Here is a 21,958-nt window from a genome sequence, read left to right as displayed (position 1 = left end):
TAGCTTACTGGCTATACAAAAATTTTAATTACACGTAATTGCAAAAGTATTTAAATCCAGGCCCCAGTTTTAAAAATGTAAAATATGCTTTGTGACATAAAAATCCACAGCAAACCGGGTGTATTGTAGAGTAGTGGAATGGCCCCCTGCGTACCTACTTAACCTTATATACAGTAAATCACATACATTCTAAAAAGCGAATCCATCGCCATTTCCGAATATTGTTCTGCTTGCGCAGCTTACTGTGCAATCCAGTAGTATAGGCTGAATGCGCTGTACACATGTGGGTGCATAACATGTTAAAAGAAATAATTTTTGTACACTTTTCCCCTTTTAAATAGAATTTCTCAAGTATGCACCAACTTAAAGTTGTACTGCGCCGTCAGTTATCACCAGAGAGCAGCCGGGAATGTGTTCATTACTGAATACGAACAGATAAGGTAAATTGGATATTTTGTTGTTGTCTTCACTACGTCTATAAATCCTTTAATTGGTTCATTAGCTACAAAAACATCAGAAGAACGGAAAGTGCATTAAACTTCTGTTTTGTCTCTCGCCTTTCCCACCACAGAGGCCTTCAATGTAAAGCTGCAGAGAAGCGACTGTCTTCATTGGAAGGCTTTTTTATTTAATTTTGGGGATTAAGATGCTTTATGAAAGAGGATTGGTTGGCTGCTCCGGCTGCTGTGAAACTACTACTCCCAGCATGCACATTTACTTGGCCTTTTTTGTAACTCCCATAGAGGTGAAAGGAGGATTCTGGGAGTTGTAGTTTCTGAACAGCTGGAGTGCCGGAGGTTGCTGATCCCTGCTATAGACCATAGGTAGAGATGAGCGACGTTTGTAACAATTCGATTTGGCGAATAAAAGAAAAAAAAATCACTTTGTGTCGAATTACTTTGTCACGAAGCGCATTTTATTATTTTTTTAAATATTGTACCCCTCAGATGCCACTTTCATACATGATCGCAGCATCTGAGAGTAAAAACTGTGTGAAATTTACAGAACAAAATTTAAATTATTCTTACCGCCGCCATCTTGCTTGAAGATCTGTCATGAAATCTCGCGCGGCCCAAGGTTACGTTGTCACACCGACCGGCGTGGTGACGTCATATGTCACCACGCATGGGATTTCGGCCGAGATCTTCAATCAAGATGGCGGCGGGTGGGCGGGCCGTCGTGAGCAAATGGAGGCGATTAAGTATGATTTTTTTTTGTTTTTTTACACTATTTCAGGGTAAATTGATTCGCTACCGCGAAGCACGAGGAAATTCAGCGTTGCAGCGAATTGAATTTATCCAGAAATTTTGATTGAATTCCATTTTGTGGGATTTGATTCGCTCATCTCTAACCATAGGCCCTGAGCTGCCCGGCCACACTGTGACAATGGTCAACACCACTTTTCTGTCACAAAATCCACAGCAGAATAAATGACACATCTGCAGCTGAATCCGCATGAGTTACATGCAGATTTTGACACGGATTTGGCTGCATTACAAGTGGTAATTTAAAGGGCATCTTTCATCTGTGTTGGTCCCATGTTCATATGTGCCCGCATTGGTGAGAAGTGAAGTTTCAATATATGCAAATGAGCCTCTAGGAGCAATGGGGGCGTTACCATTACACCTAAAGGCTTCACTCTCTCTGCAATAGATGCCCACTCTGCACTTTAACAGGTAGTGTCATCGTCAAATAGGAACATGGGGCCAACACAGATGCCTTCAGCTGCCAAGCGCACAGGTAACAGGTCAGCCATAGATACAAATCTGCTGACAGATGCCCTTTTAAATCTGCTCTGCGTGTGACTTAGCGATTGGATGAGATGTGAATATTGGGTTTAAATTTCATTCACGTTGCCTCTACTGTAAAATGCCTCCGATTTTCCACCCCCAATTCTGCAGTGGAAAATCTGTATCCTATATACCCCATGAGAATGTACCCTTTCAGTCCCCAGAATAGAACCTCCTTTACAAATACAGATTCAAGAACAGACTCCCTTATTAAATAAAGACCCCCAAGCAAGACCCTCTAGATGCAGTCCCAGACCAGATCCCCTAAATAAATCCAAATCCAGGGCATAAAGAAATCCAGACCCCCTAATAGCAGGTACAAGACCCCATACACTTACAGTACATAGCAGCTCCTCCTGCCTCCTTGCTTCTTTCTCCTGTAGGTTGAAGACCTTCAGAGTTCATGTGAACATCTGAAGATGCTTCTGTAGGTTCTGCAGAAAGTTGAATAAAGTGGTTTTATTCCATGATTTATACTCTTTACCTGTGGAGCGAAGAGTTATGTGATTTTCTAATATATTTTGTACATCGTTTTCCTGTGGTTTTCAAGTTCTCTGCATGTAGTCACTGAATAGGAGGCTTCATTGTTTACTTCCAAGGGATTCAAATCTGTCAAGGTCATCTGATGACACGGGCATGTGCATCTCTCATCTGCCTCCTCTTGCTCTTCTACAGACGAACATGTAGCAACTGTAGCTTAGCTTTAGGGGCTGCAGCGTTCCTAGCTGTTACTGGGCCCTATGGGTTTGGTTAAACCTACAGTAGTTCTAGGAAAGCATAACTATAACTACAGGTCTGCATGTTCTTTACCTCAATTCTGGATATTCTTTACACTTGGGTATTGATAATGATGTTGTAGTTGGGTACGAGGAAATATAGCTGGATATGGATAAATGTACAGTAACTGATGTTGAATATGGGTAAATAAAGTTCAATTAAACTGTGTAAAAACAGTCTCCAATTTTTGGTGCAATCAACAAACTTCGGGTAAATAAAGTTGTAAGAGGGTCCGAATAAATATATAGGAGCTGTAGGAGGGTCCGAATAAATATATAGGAGCTGTAGGAAGGTCTATATAAATATATAGAAATTGTGGGAAGATCTGGATAAATATATAGGAGCTGTTGGAGGATCTGGATAAATATATAGGAGCTGTTGGAGGATCTGGATAAATATATAGGAGCTGTAGGAGGATCTGGATAAATATATAGGAGCTGTAGGAAGGTCTATATAAATATATAGGAGCTGTAGGAGGATCTGGATAAATATATAGGAGCTGTAGGAGGATCTGGATAAATATATAGGAGCTGTAGGAAGGTCTATATAAATATATAGGAGCTGTAGGAGGATCTGGATAAATATATAGGAGCTGTAGGAGGGTCTGGATAAATATATAGGAGCTATAGGAGGATCTGGATAAATATATAGGAGCTGTAGGAAGGTCTATATAAATATATAGGAGCTGTAGGAGGATCTGGATAAATATATAGGAGCTGTAGGAGGATCTGGATAAATATATAGGAGCTGTAGGAGGATCTGGATAAATATATAGGAGCTGTAGGAAGGTCTATATAAATATATAGGAGCTGTAGGAGGATCTGGATAAATATATAGGAGCTGTAGGAGGATCTGGATAAATATATAGGAGCTGTAGGAAGGTCTATATAAATATATAGGAGCTGTAGGAGGATCTGGATAAATATATAGGAGCTGTAGGAGGATCTGGATAAATATATAGGAGCTATAGGAGGATCTGGATAAATATATAGGAGCTGTAGGAAGGTCTAAATAAATATATAGGAGCTGTAGGAGGGTCTGGATAAATATATAGGAGCTGTAGGAAGGTCTAAATAAATATATAGGAGCTGTAGGAGGATCTGGATAAATATATAGGAGCTGTAGGAGGATCTGGATAAATATATAGGAGCTGTAGGAAGGTCTATATAAATATATAGGAGCTGTAGGAGGATCTGGATAAATATATAGGAGCTGTAGGAAGGTCTATATAAATATATAGGAGCTGTAGGAGGATCTGGATAAATATATAGGAGCTGTAGGAGGATCTGGATAAATATATAGGAGCTGTAGGAGGATCTGGATAAATATATAGGAGCTGTAGGAGGGTCTGGATAAATATATAGGAGCTGTAGGAGGATCTGGATAAATATATAGGAGCTGTAGGAAGGTCTATATAAATATATAGGAGCTGTAGGAGGATCTGGATAAATATATAGGAGCTGTAGGAGGATCTGGATAAATATATAGGAGCTGTAGGAAGGTCTAAATAAATATATAGGAGCTGTAGGAGGATCTGGATAAATATATAGGAGCTGTAGGAAGGTCTATATAAATATATAGGAGCTGTAGGAGGATCTGGATAAATATATAGGAGCTGTAGGAGGATCTGGATAAATATATAGGAGCTGTAGGAAGGTCTATATAAATATATAGGAGCTGTAGGAGGGTCTGGATAAATATATAGGAGCTGTAGGAGGGTCTGGATAAATATATAGGAGCTGTAGGAGGATCTGGATAAATATATAGGAGCTGTAGGAGGATCTGGATAAATATATAGGAGCTGTAGGAAGGTCTATATAAATATATAGGAGCTGTAGGAGGGTCTGGATAAATATATAGGAGCTGTAGGAGGGTCTGGATAAATATATAGGAGCTGTAGGAGGATCTGGATAAATATATAGGAGCTGTAGGAGGATCTGGATAAATATATAGGAGCTGTAGGAAGGTCTATATAAATATATAGGAGCTGTAGGAGGGTCTGGATAAATATATAGGAGCTGTAGGAGGGTCTGGATAAATATATAGGAGCTGTAGGAGGGTCTGGATAAATATATAGGAGCTGTAGGAGGATCTGGATAAATATATAGGAGCTGTAGGAGGATCTGGATAAATATATAGGAGCTGTAGGAGGGTCTGGATAAATATATAGGAGCTGTAGGAGGATCTGGATAAATATATAGGAGCTGTAGGAGGATCTGGATAAATATATAGGAGCTGTAGGAGGGTGCGGATATACAGTTAGTCATGGATGTGGGATTATTACACGGTTGACGCTGTTTGGTATAAAGCTCTGTTCTGATAAGACTATAGCTATAAAGCTGCATATTTTTCGTCTTATAACTAACATATCTGTAATCCTGTATTATAGCTGCAGACAAGAAATATGTGCACTCAAAAATGAGAAACAAGATGATAATAATATGACCGGAAACATAGAAAACGCTTCAGTGAGTGGCCGACAAAAGGTAAGAATCTTAAAGGGATTATGCCATGATTGATGTAAAAAATGCTAATCATCAGCTATAACCAGCCCTGTACCTCACATGGATCCAGAGATCTCCACATTCACTGCTCCAGTTGTTCTGCTAGATTATCTTCAGCCTGGCAGCTCAGGGGACGTGTCCTTTCTGCTGCAGTTCTCTCCCGGTAACTGCCACAGCTTCTAACAGATAAAGATATATCTGGGGGCAGTTGAAGAGTTAGGTGCGTTCAACCAGCTCTGTGAGACGGACAAAAAATAAGAAAAAGAACAAACAGCAGGTGGCGCTATACAGATACATTTTACTGAATAGCTCACCGGCTATATTAAATGTTTACTTACATTCAGGTCCAGGTGCTGGTTTCAAAAATGTAGAATATTTTCCGTGACACAATCCCTTTAAGGGGTTTTCTGGGACTGAGATGTGATGGCCTGCCCTCAGGATTTGTTCCGTATACCATGACCATGAAATACAAATATGTCTTCTTTAAAGTGATATATACTAGCAGAATGATCCGGCTTCACACCTTCAGACCTCAACTCCATCTTCTGACAGTAATCGCCCAAAGCACTAGCCCGCGCTGATTGGCCTACACCACTCTCTTCAGTACAAAGATGGCTGCACCACTTCCGATAACAATCAGCTACTTCCTCATAGATTGTAAGCTCTTGCGAGCAGGGCCCTCACTCCTAGTGTTTCAGTTTTATATTAGCCAGTAACTTTGTGATGTCTTCTGTTTTGTACATGAACCCTCTGCAGAATATGGCGGTGCTATATAAATAAAGATTATTATTATTTCATTACTATTATATTTTACTTGTAATTAATTAATAACCACCACACATTAAATCTGATATAAAAGAAAAACTATCTAATGAAAAACATGAAATTTATATTTTATACAATCAACTTGTTAACTATTTTTTACCTTTAAAAATTGTAAAAATTCAACAAAAATTTATTGTGGGAAAAAAAGAAAATCTGTCACTTTATCTCCAGAATGTTACCTGGAAATCCTCTGCTTTTTCCCCCTCCAGATGTTGAGCATACCCGCCGATGGGACGGGATTGAGTGGATGTTCTCTCCCATATCTGTGGCTGGAGAAGGCCGACGTACTGATAGATCTTGGATTTTTTCACCCAGCTCGGGTTCTTTTAACACAAGCTTATAAATCTCTCCAGGTGAGACCGACTTACTGAACCTCTGAAAAGCTTACGGAGATTTATGAACCTAATCTGACAAAATAAAATGCCTCCTACGATGCAGATGAAGCCATTTGACCCTACGGCCTGTCTATTTAGGGTGGCGGCTGGATTGCACGTGGCTATTCCCCGGTCCAGCCAGTCATGACAATAACTTGATGCTACTAATGTGCCAAAAACATGAAATAATTCTGTCCTTGTCACAGAAAATGTCATTCTCAGGAATCACTATTATCGTTCCTTTGAAGAGAATATTCACAAAAAAAAAATAAAGAAATCACATCCCAAAAATCTAAATTCTCCAGCTTTCAGCGAAGGCTTAGTGGTCCCCACATCTTAGGGAATGGAGGATTCGGAAACCACATTTACTGTTTTGGCTGTGGCAGAATTCTGGCTAATTTGCTCCAAATCTGATGCATTTTGGTGCATCTTATATTAAACATATTTATGAAGCAAATAAGCCAAAAAGGTAGATGCTGTGCCTTGTTCTGTGTGTGTGTGGGGGGGGGGGGGGGGGGTGGCGGCGGCCTGGCATCAACAGTGACTTAGAGGGGTTGTCCGGGATCAGAGCTGAACCCGGACATACCTCCATTTTCCCCCAGGCAGCCCCCCTGACTTGAGCATCGGAGCAGTTCATACTCCGATGCTTTCCTTTGCCCTGAGCTAAATCGCGCAGGGCAAAGGCATTTTTTGGAGATCCGGTGATGTACCGGGGCTCTCCATGGGCCTGCCAGGAACCCCGGTGACGTCACCGGCACTGATGGGCGGGATTTAGCGCTGCTCTAGCCAGTAAAACGGCTGCTTCGCTTAGCTAAGAGAACTGCATGTCAGCACTTAGTGTGTGCGGTTTTACGTTGGTGCTTTCATTCTTCTGAATGACCTCTGAGCTGGAATCTGAAAGGATCCTGTAAACACAGAACATTGTCTCCCTGGAAGATGTTAAGATTTCAATATTCATTCATTTAACCCAATATCAGATTTTCCTCTAATTTAAACCCGTCCAGTACACCCCTCTCCATAAAATGATGTTTCTCCTTTAATTTGCAAGACTCATGACCATGCAGTATGTTTCCTCATATGTTGCCTTCCTTGCAGGATATGGGTGATGGGCATTACCTGCTGAAGTGTCTCTACCTGTTGTCGGTGTTGGCCGTCAGCGAGAAGAATTATGGGCAAGCAAAGTCCTTGCTGATGGAAGTCAAAGATCTCCCAAGAGATGCAGAACTTTGGTATAAAACCTCAATTACCCTCACTGAGGCAGTTCTAGGTGCTAAGAAGGAAGGTGGAGGAAAGAAGGTAAGACTTTGACCAGGACTAGGGATGAGCGAACATGTGTTTTCAAGTTCGGCGTACAAGGTTTGGGTTCAGGTTATCTAAGAATTTCGTTAAGGATTCCGCCACCACAGAACATAACTTATGGTCCGTGGTAGCGGAATCCATAACAGAATTGTTAGATAAGCCAAGGCTTGTACGCCGAACTTGAAAACACAAGTTCGCTCAACATTAACCAGGACAAACCATACGACATTAGACTTCACTGGGGAGCAATGTAAAAAAGCTTCTGCTCTATGAATATCAAGTATAGAAAGGATATTCAGACATGCATTGCAAGGAGCAGCACGGGATTCACTCTGCATTATAATCTATGGGAGGGTACAGAAACAGCCAAGAACAACTGCTCATGCACACGCCCATGTGTGTTTTGTGGTCGGCAAACCGCTGATCCGCAAAATACGGATGCCCTACATATCTATGTAAAAATAATAATGATCGGGTCCCCATCCTGATCATCTCCTAGCAACCATACGTGAAAATCGCACACCGCATCCACACTTGCTTGCGGATGCTTGTGATTTTCACGCAGCCCCATTCACTTCTATGAGGCCTGCGTTGCGTGGAAAACGCACAATATAGAGCATGCTGCGCTTTTTACGCAACGCACAAGTGATGCGTGAAAATCACCGCTCATCTGCACAGCCCCATAGAAATGAATGGGTCCGGATTCAGTGCGGGTGCAATGCGTTCACCTCACGCATTGCACCCGCGCAGAAAACTCGCAGTGTGAAAGAGGGCTAAAGATCTATTTTCAAAATCTTACGGTGTGCAAATTTTCCACCAGGAAATTGACCTACGGTGCAAATTTTGAAAACCACAACATTTCAATTGTTTGTGGGGATTTACAGAGCAGATTTCACCTTTTGCAATGCATCTGTGTCAAGAGCTGTGACAAAATCTGCAAGTAGCACAGGTTGTGTGTCACTTGCAGACTTGCAGCTTCGGTTCCGACTAGTACCTCAGAACTGAAGCTGAGTTCGTTTTCCACTTTAAAAATCAATTACTGACGTTATTCAATGAAGTCACTCGCGACTTTGTGAATAACTTACTTTGGCTCATCGGCTTCGCTCAACACCAGCTGCCAGCGCAGGGCGGGTATTAAGGCTAAAACAAAGTGTGCCCCAAACTGCTGGCTAAGAATTCACTGACCAGCACTGCAGCTTCTTACATGGGGGTTGTCAGGCAGCTTGTCCTTGGCAGCCAGGTTGTCATGTTATTTGTTCAACTCCTACAGTATTCCACTACAACTCCTACAGTATTCCACTACAACTCCTACAGTATTCCACTACAACTCCTACAGTATTCCACTACAACTCCTACAGTATTCCACTACAACTCCTACAGTGTTCCACTACAACTCCTACAGTGTTCCACTACAACTCCTACAGTATTCCACCACAACTCCTACAGTATTCCACTACAACTCCTACAGTGTTCCACCACAACTCCTACAGTGTTCCACCACAACTCCTACAGTGTTCCACCACAACTCCAGTGTTATTCTTGTCCTACAGAATAAATTGACTTGAATTGGAAAAAAAAAATATGACAATTTTTGACAATTTCCTTTTTTCAGGCTGTAAAACTCTTGGAAACCACCATAGACGTTTTTAGAAACATGATGCAGAAAGAAACAAACCGGGAACCTGATTACGGCCTTCTTATAGCCAAGTTACATGCCAGGTAGGTCTTGGTGCAGAGCTGGACTCGCAGATTTTCACAATTTCGGAATGTGGACGGATGTTACAATGAGGGTTCAGTATTCCCCTGAAGTCACTGTATCCCCTCCAGATACAGAGGAACATTAGTATAGAGAGAGAGAAGTCATCCATATCCCCATGAACCACTACCATATCTGTTTCTTTAATGGTACACACAATTCAATGAGAGAAAGGTGTGACGTTCAGTAGCCCCCCTTTTCTCTGGCTCCACCTATACTCCCCCTTTTAGTATGGTGTTAAAGGGGCATTAAGGTTGGATGAAACCCTATCATCCACGGGATAGGGGACAGCTATTAAATCAGTGGTGGGCTGACCGCTGGGATCCCCACGTATCATGAGAGGCCTGAATGAAGCATCATGTTGAGGATACACACTGGCGCTCTATTCCTATCTGTAGGACCACTCGTAGCAGGCGAGTAGCCTCCGGCCGTCACGTGAAGCTGATTGTCGCGGCAGTGCTCATGTCTGACCTGACTCTCCATTTATTTCAGGCAGGCAGGGTCACATTCTCATGATGAGTGGTGGTTCCACTGCTGCCCACCGATTTAATAGTCATAGATAACTTTAACCGGAATATTTCTTTTCTTTGAACCTGGAACCTTCTCTGAGTCTGACCTTGTGCCCTCATGATATTCATGGCCCAAACTAAAAGCACTCTCAAGGGTTAATTGTGTATTGCTTACAGTACTTTGAAATGCCCATGTTATTGCTCTGTCTGTCTTGTAATGCTTTCTTCTTTGTTATCCAGGATTAGAAGCCTACGTTTGTTCCAAAAAAGCGCCCCATCTGTCCACAGATTGTATTACAGCTCAACCCTATTCACACCAATGAAGCCGAGCTCCGATAATAATCTTTATATTTATATAGCGCCACCATATTCCGCAGCGCTTTATCATTTATATACAGATAAAGTAGACATCACAGAATTAGGGCTCATGCACACAAACTTATTTACTTTCTGTATCCGTTAGTTTTTTTTGGTAGACCGTATGCGGAACCATTTATTTCAATGCGTCCACAAGAAAACGGAAGTTACTCCATGTGCATTCCGTTTCCGTATATCCGTTCCGCAAAAGTATAGAACATGTCCTATCATTGTCCGCATTATGGACAAGGATAGGACTGTTCTATTAGGGGCCAGCTGGGCCGTTCCGCAAAATACGGAATGCACACAGACGTCATCAATTTTTAGCGGATCCGTGTTTTGCAGACCGCAAAATACATACGGTCGTGTGCATGAGGCCTTACAGGCTAATACACAGTTGAAAAGCTAGGAGAGAGGGCCCTGCCCTCAAGAGCTTACAGTCTATGAGGACATGGGGTGACGTAAAGTATCGCAGACCGAGCCGCATGCGCTAGTGCATTGGATATGGGGATTACTGCTGGACATACATTTTCTAATCCTGTACAACCCCTTTAAGGTCTCTGTTATATCACTAGACATGGGGACACAACAGAAAAAAAATGATCGTATTTTGCGTTTCCCTGATGATTCCAATTATAGTAAATCTTTATTTATTTTTTGTATTTTTTTTTTTTTTTTTAGGAAATTTGCAATTCTTTTAAAAAATGCCCAGGCGTTGATGTGTAAAGGTAGTGAACCGTCTCAGGTGGTTGTAGTACTGCTTGATATGTGTGACAAGATGAGCCAAACTGAAGCCGATCTCCTCCGCTATGGACACAAGGAGTACAGAGCAGAATTCATGATGGAACACGCTAATATTTTGAGGTATTGTGCTTATATTTGGCCAGTATAAAGCAGCTCACCAGTTACAGCAAGGACCCCGCTCTGACCGGGTGGCACCCAACACGATAACAATGCTTAATCAGGGTGAAAAGTGATGCAAACCGTAACTCCGGAAAAAATGACAGCGCTGTTTTGTGTGGTTCACATATCCATAGTCGGGGCACTTGTCAAGCAATGTATCCTATTGGGGAAATATATTAAAGCTGCAAATTTTGTTGCATGTCCTGTTTTGCACAAAAATGTAGGGGGTCATTTATGAATAGAAATGCTCGTAGATCTGTCGCAGATTCTACGACTTCTTCCACAACATGTATGCCAGTTGTAAAAAAAAAAAAAAGGGGGGGGTATGGCGAGGGCGGACAGACAGGCTTGTCTCATTTATCATTTTGTATTCCAGTTTTTGGCGTAGAAAATTATCTAAATCTACACCAGCAAGGTAGAGGACGTAGATCTAAGGCTGTTAGGCGCCGCCAGTGGATGCGTCTAAGTTATGTAGAGGCCGGCGCCTCTACATAAATATCTTAGGTGCATCAAGCGCCAGCGCAGGGTTATTAAAGGGTTTCTACCACCAGAAATACTGTTATGTAGCTGACTGACATTAGCGATGCGCCCATGTCAGCACTACGTAACAGTATGTTTCTAACAGTAGTTCCTGCAGCCGTTTTTGTTAAAAACTTACTTTTATAGATATGCTAATGAGCCTCTAGGTGCTATGTGGGCATCATTAGCTCCTAGAGGGCTCCGTTCACTAACCATTTCAGCCGCCCATCGCGTCCCTCCAGCCCGCCCCGCTCCTGTTGATTGACGTGAAACTTCTCAGTATCGAGTACCAATTCCCGCGCCTGCGCCGCGCGCTTCTGTATTCTCCCGGCGCCGGCCTCCTCACTGTGCCTGCGCCAACTACGTTACAATGAGGAAGCCGGCACCAGGAGCGTGGCATTCACTCACTGCACCGAATACAGAAGCGCGCGGCGCAGGCGTGGGAATTGGTACTCGATACTGAGAAGTTTCATGTCAATCAACAGGAGCGGGGCGGGCTGGAGGGACGCGATGGGCGGCTGAAATGGTTAGTGAACGGAGCCCTCTAGGTGCTAATGACGCCCACATAGCACCTAGAGGCTCATTAGTATATCTATAAAAGTATGTTTTTAACAAAAACAGCTGCAGGAACTACTGTTAGAAACATACTGTTATGTAGTGCTGACATGGGCGCATCGCTCATGTCAGTCAGCTACATAACTGTATTTCTGGTGGTAGAAACCCTTTTTAAGACCAGCATCTAAAACGCTGGTCTCAATAAATGACCCCACTACTGTTTCCCCCTTTTACAGCACGCCCGCCACTTTTCTAAAAAGTTTGCCGAAGAGATCGGGACCTACGTGGGCCGACAAATTTTACAATTCTTGCACCAGATAACTGGCATACATAACGCCAGCTTCTTGCTAGTGTAGATTTAATTTTCTGGTCGATCTCCCGAGATGCGCCAAAATTAAGACCCTTGTCCATCTTAATTATTTTAGCGCATACAGTATTACGCTTCATGTCAGTCGATGAGGTTTTTACAAACATTTGAATGAATGTGACCTTTGCGGTCTTTGGTTAGTATCCAAATGTAAATGAATAAAACTGATTACTGTACTTAACCTCTCCCGGGCCTGGAGGTGTAGCTCTCACTCTCATTCTGACACCGGCAGAGCGCGCTCCCACTCTCTGTGTCGGTGACATACTTGGAAGGGGATGACTGGCTCAGTTCATTAGATAAGCTCCCTTTTCCTTCATGGCTGATGCAGACACTAAGAAGGGGGCTTGAGGGCCTTTTACACTGCCCGATGCTCAGGCAAATTACTATAATCTACTGTGTAAAGGTGCTGCTGATTACCCGAGGAACGAGCGAAACGTTCGTTCTTCGCGTAATAGGATCTTATATGTGGTCACCTAAATTTGTTGCCGGCCGCAGATCCTGGTGTCTAAACAGCCTCTGCTGCCAGCAAACAATGATTCGGAATGGGGACGAGCGATGGCATTAGTGATCTCTCCTCCCCATAATATGGAGGAGATCGCTGCATGTAAATGCACCTTTCTCCTCCACTGACGAGCAGGCGATTGTCAGGAACGCTTCTTTCCCGACAGTCGCTTGCTACATCGGGCCATGAAAGGGGCCTTAAGTTTATACGTCTGCATGTTAGACAGCCCGGTGTGTGGTGTAATTAGTGCCACATTACCAAATAGTGAGAATCGGCCACCAGATGGCATTGAGCTGTGTCATCATGATGCCACATGGTTACCACAGTGTAAACATAAAAGGTTTATCAGAACAAGCGTGAGGGTAACGTGGTGCCCATAGTAAGTACAACCTGCCACTCCCTCAAAACAGGAGATTAGGAACCCTCTTCTTGTTTGGTGGGGGTCCCAGTGGTAGGACCCCCAGCAAGCAGCTGCTTAAAAACTTGGTACAACCCCTTTAAGGACTGTTACAGGAGAGCTGACGGTTCCACTTGCAGAATAGATGAAGTCGCCTTGGAGTGGTGGGACCTGTATAGAAGCGCTCATCAATGGGCTTTTCTGTCATCGTGGCAGTGACTATTCATGTGCCTATAATTTATTAGTAAGGGGTTTATTATTTTACGATTAATATTATTATTTGAATCGTGTCTCTCTCCTGTATCGGTGCTGGTTTGATTCTGGTCACTATGCAGTAGATCGGCTTTTTCTTGTCTAGTTCAGCAGAGCTGATGCTTTATACATATGCAGGAGATGTAAGAATATTGGAAATGTTTATATTCATTATGTTTGGTTCTTTTATTTCTTTTGTTTTTTTTTCTCATTATTTTTGCACCTTTTTATTCTCTTTCCATTATTCTATGTAAGGATCCTGGGCTGCAGCGTAGAAGACTTGGGACGTAAGCACGGTTACTATCTGGATGCATATGTTATGGCGGAGAAAGCAATCTCTGCTGTAGAACAGATACTATACAACATTCAACGGTCTGCTGTTATTGAGGTAAATACTGATCTTTTTTTCTCATAGTTTGCTATTTTTTTTTTATTAAAGGGCTTATACTGCACTATAAAATTGATGGGACCACCTCTCAGCACCCCCATCGATCACCTGTTGAGCATTGTGTCCTCTTCATTGTTTACCAGGCACAGCACTGTACTTTTGGTAGTGGCTGCACCTGGTATTGCAGTTCAGTCCCATCCACTCTAACCCCTAAATGTTTAGGCCTGAAAAAGCCTTACTGACCAACATCATTTTTCAGTTTTTTGTTTTCTCTATCCATTTCAGCAGCTATAAAGTTTTTAGTTTTTTTTTCCATTGGCATGGCTGTCTGAGGGCTTGTTTTATGCGGGAGAAATACTATTATTGCTGTTATGTTTTGGCGTGGTTCAGGAGTACATACACCGTATGTATCGCCCTATAAGACTCACCTGTCCATAAGACTCACCTAGGTTTTAGAGGAGTAAAATAAGAGAAAATATTTTTCATCTGACCTCAGATCAGACCCCCAATGTTAGTCAGACACCCTATATTAACTAGTCCCCAGCTCAGATCACTAATTCAGACCTTAGATCAGACTCCCAATGTTAGTCAGACCCCCTATATTAATTAGTCCCCAGCTCAAATCACTAATTCAGACCTTAGATCAGACTCCCAATGTTAATCAGACCTCAGATCAGAGAAAAAATGAATAAATCAGCTCACCTCTCTTGTTCCAGACGCCGCTGCCATTCCTGAGATCCAGCGCTCCTCCGGCTCTTCCTGCCGTGCTGTGCAGTGACCGCTCTTCTGTCCTAATGAGCGCTTCCATAATGGAAGCGCTCATTAGTATTTGCCTTATAAGACGCCCTGACATTTTCCTGTCAGTGTATCTTATTCGGTGGAAAAAAAGTAAATTTACGGTGTCATTTATATAATTTTTTCGCTGCAGAAACATAGAAAAAAATGTGATTTGTGTCATTTTTTCTTTCTGTTTTTTTACAACAAAATTACCTGATAATGAAATTCTTCAGGTTATCACGAACGTGTGGACGCCTAATGCATGTATGTGTATTTGTTATTTTTATTTAATGTGTGCAGAGCAAAATTTATTTCACAGTAAACAATGGCTTCTTTTATTTTTTATTACATTATTTATATTTTAAAAAAAAATTTAATCACATTATGGGATTACTATTTTATAACTTTATTTCACACTTGTAATGTATAAGCTGTAAGGGATAGCTCGCTCTCAGGGGGTCGCAATCACGGACTTCTTCGCAGACAACAGGATTTAATGTCAAAACTGGTGCTTTATTTTGGCACTTCAGCACCCACACAAACATCAACATCAAAATAAACACCTGCCCGTCTAGGCACTTCCTAATACAAAGTACTTTTCCCTGACTCACACCTAAGCACAGCTTATAGACAGGGTCTCAGGCTCCAACCCATAGCAGGTCTGATCACCAAACACAAATCCAGACCGGGAAGAGATCCGGCTACACAGCCTCCTGGTCCCTCAGACCTCCTGGCTGAGACCACCCAGAGCCTCACTAGGTCTCTGTTTCCAAGTCCTCTCTCCCCAGACTGACACACAGAGGGTTGGTTTTATCCCTCCTTGATTACAGCAGGTCTCACCTGCGATCACCTCCGGCAAAAGACAACACACGTACTGGAAGGGTGTGACTGGCAGATCCCACTACCAAACCTATCCACCAGTCCAAATAAAAACCAGCCCAGAACAAAATGTAAACAAAACTGTCTCAGCAAACTACGCTTTGCTGAAACCCCTGCAGCTTTCTGGATCTTATGCATCTCACCCAGCTGAGGTATCTGGGTGGGATATAGACGCCTTCCAGCACTTATACTGTGTACATCACCACAAAGCATGCACAGTATCAGATAGGAGTGGGCTGATACTTTTGGCAATGGTTGTGCTAATTGTAAATCAGTACTATTAACCCCTTAACAACCGCCCATGGATCACAGATTGCTTGATGTTAAAAACGAAAAAAAGCTACAGCCAGTGGCGTATTTTCTCCACTGCTTCATTTGCTAAAAGTTGTTCCTTTAGAGCAGGCATCCTCAAACTGCGGCCCTCCAGCTGTTGTAAAACTACAACTCCCACAATGCCCTGCGGTAGGCTGATACCTGTAGGCTGTTAGGGCATGCTGGAAGTTGTAGTTTTGCAACAGCTGGAGGGCCGCAGTTTGAGGGTGCCTGCTTTAGAGGGTAGAGTCATGACCAAGTTTTCACTTCCAGTAGAAGAGAAGATAATCCCAACTAAGACTGGGCCCCCTCTTGCCCTGGGCCCCATAGCAGTCGCATGGTCTGCCGCTATGGTAGTTACTCCCCTGGCTACAGCTCATCTCCCATTGGCACAATTTGCCATTCTTCCTCCAAGTGTGTGATCTTCCCAAGGAAATACACTAATATCAGTTGTGCCATCTGCAATATACAAAAAGCCAAAGACCTGTAGGGCAGTGACTCAGTAAACAGGGTTGCTATACGCCGGGTAACATGACCGGCACTCTACTGCACAGATATCAATTGGTTTTTGTACTTTTTTTTTTTTGGTGCGACACTTAGAACAGAGGCGCTGGGCATGGAAGCATTATATCCCCAGATTCTACAATGCCGTCTTGTATCCTGCATATTTATCTGTCTGGCATCTCCAGTCTTATGACGTTGTGTAAATAATACAAGTTTTTTGGTATTAATTTCTACATAAGCCTCACGAGGTGTCGGAATTTTCATTAGTTTAGACAGTCCCCAGTTCCTAGAAATCTTGGTATGCCATACAGTGATGCTTGAAAGTTTGTGAACCCTTCAGAAATTTCTAGAATGCTGCATAAATTTGATCTAAAACTGCATCAGATTTTCACAAAGGTCCTAAAAGACAACCATTTACTTAAGTCAAACATATTAGACCTGGTCATTTATTTACTGAGAATAATGATCCGATATCGCATGACTGTCAGAGGCAAAAGTACGTTATGAACCTTTGCCTTTAGTAACTAAACATTTCCGATAATTGTTAATTAGTCCTGCACATCGGCTTGAAAGAACCAGATATTAATGGTCTATCCTGAGGACAGGCCATCAAAATTTTGGACAGCCCCTTTAAGCATATCATTTACAAATGCATCTTTACCACTCATGTTTTATAGGGAGCCTGTCACGTTGAACATGGCGTCCGAGCTGCAGGCAGCCGGTTATAGAGCAGGAGGAGCTGAGCAGACTGATGTATAGATGGGAAAAGATTCAGTAAAACTTATATTTTATTCATTTACATTCCTGCTCATTCTGAGCTTTGAAGTCCAGGAGACGGTCCTCACAGTGACTGACAGCCTTCCCGCTATGCCTGTGTATACAGAGAGAGCTGTCAATCGCTGATAGCTCCGCCTCCAGGACTGCAAAGCCCAGAATGGGCAGGAATGTAAATGAATGAAATGCAACTTTTACTGAATCTTTTCCCATAAAGCTATACATCAGTCTGCTCAGCTCCTGCTCATGCTGCCTGCAGATTGCACTGCATTTCACGGTGACAGGTTCCCTTTAAGATTAGCTGTACATTGGCCAAACTAGGATTACAGATGGCGCTATAGGTCTCAGATTTATTCGCTTATTCAAAATAATAATGGCACATTTTATACAGGCGGTAAATAGATTGAATTAATTGTCATACTGGTCTTTTCCATTCAGTTCCTGTACCCGCTTAAAGGGGTTTTCCCATCACATACAATGGGGGCATATCGCTAGGATATGCCCCCATTATCTGATAGGTGGGGGTTTCTGGGACCCGGACCTACAACGAGAATAGAGCGGGTGAGCTGTGGCTGGAGGACCCCGGATTTTCCGGGGTCCGTCCACCACCAAGCGCTGCTCCTTGCTGCTCCCATAGAAGTGAATGGGAGCGCATCGCGCACACGCGGTACCTGCTCCCATTTATTTCTATGGAGCAGACGGAAATAGCCGAGCCAGCGCTCTGCTATTTTTAGCGGCCCCATAGAACTGAATGGAGGGCGGCTGCGCAAGCGCAGTGCGCCCTCCTTTCATTTACCAGCTCCGTTCTCATTGTAGGTGCGGGTCCCAGAGGTGGGAACCGCACCTATCAGACAATCGGGGAATATCCTAGTGATATGCCCCCATTGTCTGAGATGGTAAAACCCCTTTAAAGGGCATCTGTCAGCAGATTTGTACCTATGACACTGGCTGACCTGTTACATGTGCACTTGGCAGCTGAAGGCATCTGTGTTGGTCCCATGTTTATGATGTTTTGACATATGCAAATGAGCCTCTGGGAGCAATGGGGGCGTTGCCGTTACACCTAGAGGCTCTGCTCTCTCTGCAGCTGCTTGCCTTCAGCTGCCAAGTGCACATGTGACAGGTCAGCCAGTGTCATGGGTACAAACCTGCTGACAGGTGCCCTTTAACTGGTTTAGCTGTTTTTCCTTGTAATTTGTGAGAATGTCGGTCCTTCTGTAGACATTATGGATTGCTCAGCTTCCGGCTTTCATTTGTTTTTCAGGCAGGGGGGATTAGTTTGCCAGTACAGAGAAAACTTGTAAAAATGAAGCTTGATTTTGCTGAACTGTCATTGGAAATCGTCCAGCTCGTCATCAAGGAGGAGGGAGAGAAACTGGAAGAAGAAAAACGCAAAGGAGAACTGCGTGTCATTGTGGAAGAATTTGTAAGGGCGACCCCCGATTGTAACTCCGTGGAGCAGGTATGCGTGCTTCTCTATGCGTCTACATCCACGACTTACTGAACTTTTTTTTTTTACTTAAAGGGATGTGCTGGTTAAGGAAATCATTGGTATTCTTTGTGTCATGAAGCAATTTTCTAATACACTTCCCGATACCCCCGCACTGTCCATTTATAGTGCGGTGAGAGCGCTACATCCCAAAACTGTAACGCGTGATTCTTGAAGGTTAACTTCCAAAACGTTTTTGATTTTTATCTGTTGAAAGTAAAAAAAAAAATTACGAGTTGGTTTTGGTCCATCACTATGATATGCCACAAATATCAAATAGATGCAGGTCCTACGCCTGGCACATTCCTACGTCCAGAACAAGCCCCCAAAGTGAAGGCGATCCCACCACGTAGGACAGCACAACTGCTGTGGGACGTCCAACGATAGCCGAGCGTGCACACTCAGCTATTTTCAGAAGCTCCATAGAAATCAATGGAGATCAGGCCGTGTTAGCATGACCACCTCTCCATTAACCTCCATGGGACTATCAGAAATAGCTGAGCCAGCTCAGTAGTGACCATGCATGAGCGGCTGCTCTCCCTTCATTTCGGGTGTCCCATTCTGGAGGTAAGAACAGGCATAACCAGTGATATGCTATAAATGTTGAGATGGGAATACCCTTTTAAGGTTCACCAACATAGAAGAGGATTCTTTACGGTAAGAGCAGTGAGACTATGGAACTCTCTGCCTGAGGAGGTGGTGATGGCGAGTACAATACAGGAATTCAAGAGGGGCCTGGATGTATTTCTGGAGGGTAATAATAATACGGCTATGGTTATTTAGATTCTGGAGAAGGCCGTTGATCCAGGGAGTTTTTCTGAGTTGGGAGAGAAGGGGGCCCCCTTGAGGCTGGTCACCGTCGGAGCCCGCTATTGGCTGCTGGATGTTTTGATCTGCATAATGGGGAGATGCAGCGGTGGCCATGCAGGGATCCGGAGCGACGCGGGTGCCAGTAAGTATAGTGTTTACGAGAAGCATTGGGGGGGATCTTTTAGAATTTGGATAACCCCTTTAACATTGGGCTAACATTCTCCATTTTCTGCAGAGGCTCTGAATGCATGCATGGCCACGATTTTGAAAAAAATGCAATAAAACTTTAAAGGGGTTGTCCAGCTTTTCACAAGGGATGGCCTATCCTACAGTACCTGATCGGCAGGGGACCTATAGCCCGCACCCCTGCCAATCAGCTGTTTCAGTGTAGCCCTGGCCCTGAACTACACAGGTTTGTCCACCACGTAGTGAATGGCGCTGCAGTAACCAGCTCCATCCCCTGCCAACCTGATGGTGATGGCCTAATAAGCGGGACCACCCCTGGAGCAAGCGAGCATCCTGAAATTAAAACTTTTGAGCCACAATACAGTATCGCCCGCTATACGTCCCATTTATAGTCTCATCTTAAACTTATGTAATACAGGCTGGGAAATGGAGCTAGAATGTAAAAGGGGTAAGTATTTCTCAGTATTTGGCAGAATAGAATTAATTGGATCCAGAGAATTTTTGTGGGGTCAGAAAGTAACCTTTTTCCTTTCCTAGATAAATATGTGGACAAGGTCTGACAGCTTTCAGGATTAATGCGAGGTCCTCCTGTCAATGCCCTATCAGAAGTCCATGCTTCACTGGAGCCATGTGTATGATGACGGTAGTTTTGGTTTGAGACAAATATCCCCCGGCTCTTCTGCATTGCAGGACCCTGAATATACATAAGTAGTCATAGGCTTAAATACCTTAAAACCCAAAGGAAATTTCCTTTTACAATAAATGTATAAAAGTTTCCATACTGCTTTGTACTTCTCTTTAGTTAAAGGGAAACTCCAGTGAAGACCAGGATTTCTCTTGCAATTACCGTAAACACTAAAAGGACTGCGTCATCAAAACATTTTTTTGTTAAAAATAATTTTTAAATAATTTTTTGGGATGTTATTTTTCATTTTCCACTACCTATCACTACATACATTAAAAAAAAAATATATATATCCTGCAGTTTTCACAATGGTCACTTCTTGGTCTGTACAGATCACTTTACAGCAGTTATCTGCTTATTATCACAGACAGGATTGCAATGACAGATATCTCATCTTTAGCACAGCTTATCTACTCCTTTCCTGACCTCTGCACAGGTCACAGAGCATGCCTAGAAAACTCTCCCATAGAAGTCAATGAGGTCCCTTCCAGACCAGTGTGTCTGTGGCCCATGGGGGCTGCTGTAAAGCATATCTCTAAATTCTGTTACGGACAGCTCAGGCAAGATGGCCGACCCCGTAATCATGTTCAGGAAATAGAATTAAAAATAAATCTGCAATAAAAATAAGAAGAAAAAAACAGATTAGAAAAAGAAGAATCTGTGTAGCCATCTGGTTTTAATTGGTGACACATCCTTCAGTAAAACTTTAGCAGCAGCCGGTGTACATATGAACCACTGCTTAGGAGAAAAACCGGCAGCCAACAGATGACGCGTTTCCACACTCTAGTGGAGATCCGGATGTGACACTCAATATGGTTGCACATTTGTTTCTATTCAAGAGCAGAAGGAACAGAAATATGTCTCCTGAACCCTTTAAAAGGAACACTTAAAGAGGACCTTTCACCACTCATGCCTGTTTTAATAGCTTCATGCATTCCCCATGTAATAACAATTCTGGGGCATCTATTCTTATGGCTCTATATTGTGCCGTTCCTTTATTATTTCTACAAGAAGTTATGAATGAATTGCTAGCAGTCTGCAGTAAGGGTACAGAGGGGCGGTAACCAGTTGGGGGGGGTGTACCTGCACAGACTGAATATGGCAGCACTGATTGGATAGAGTCAGTCTGTGCGGGGACACACCCAGGGGCGTAGCTAAAGGCTCATGGGCCCTGGTGCAAGAGTTTAGCTTGGGCCCCCCTTCCTTCAGTGCTTTATGGCCAGGGGCAGGGAAGCACATTGCCTTTGTGCTGCCTAAGGCAAACATTGAAACGGCACCCCCCCTGTCCAAATTCTTGACATTACCCCTTTCCCTCCAGCCAGAGGTGTAACTTGAACAGCGTGCACTTTCTATAATACTGGTGTCTTCTTATGTGGCACAAGGGTCTTTGGGCCCCCTCAGGCTCCTGGGCCTGGTAGCGACTGCTACCTCTGCACCCCCTATAGTTACATAAGAATAGATTTTCGAG

General features: G+C 43.2%; 1 protein-coding gene across 1 annotated transcript in view; it reads left to right on the top strand.

Moving 5' to 3' along the window:
- Positions 1-21,958, top strand: part of CFAP46 (cilia and flagella associated protein 46) — a 178,875-nt gene that overhangs the window by 102,556 nt on the left and 54,361 nt on the right. The window contains exons 34-41 of the mRNA XM_044298094.1: positions 342-440; positions 4,957-5,053; positions 6,106-6,249; positions 7,366-7,566; positions 9,182-9,288; positions 10,873-11,055; positions 13,942-14,074; positions 18,585-18,782. Coding sequence (XP_044154029.1) covers positions 342-440; positions 4,957-5,053; positions 6,106-6,249; positions 7,366-7,566; positions 9,182-9,288; positions 10,873-11,055; positions 13,942-14,074; positions 18,585-18,782 — 1,162 coding nt within the window. The remainder of the gene's footprint in view (positions 1-341; positions 441-4,956; positions 5,054-6,105; positions 6,250-7,365; positions 7,567-9,181; positions 9,289-10,872; positions 11,056-13,941; positions 14,075-18,584; positions 18,783-21,958) is intronic.

The sequence above is a fragment of the Bufo gargarizans genome, chromosome 6 (assembly GCF_014858855.1).
Source record: "Bufo gargarizans isolate SCDJY-AF-19 chromosome 6, ASM1485885v1, whole genome shotgun sequence".
Lineage (NCBI taxonomy): Eukaryota > Metazoa > Chordata > Amphibia > Anura > Bufonidae > Bufo > Bufo gargarizans.
This window is presented reverse-complemented; position numbering and strand designations above follow the sequence as displayed.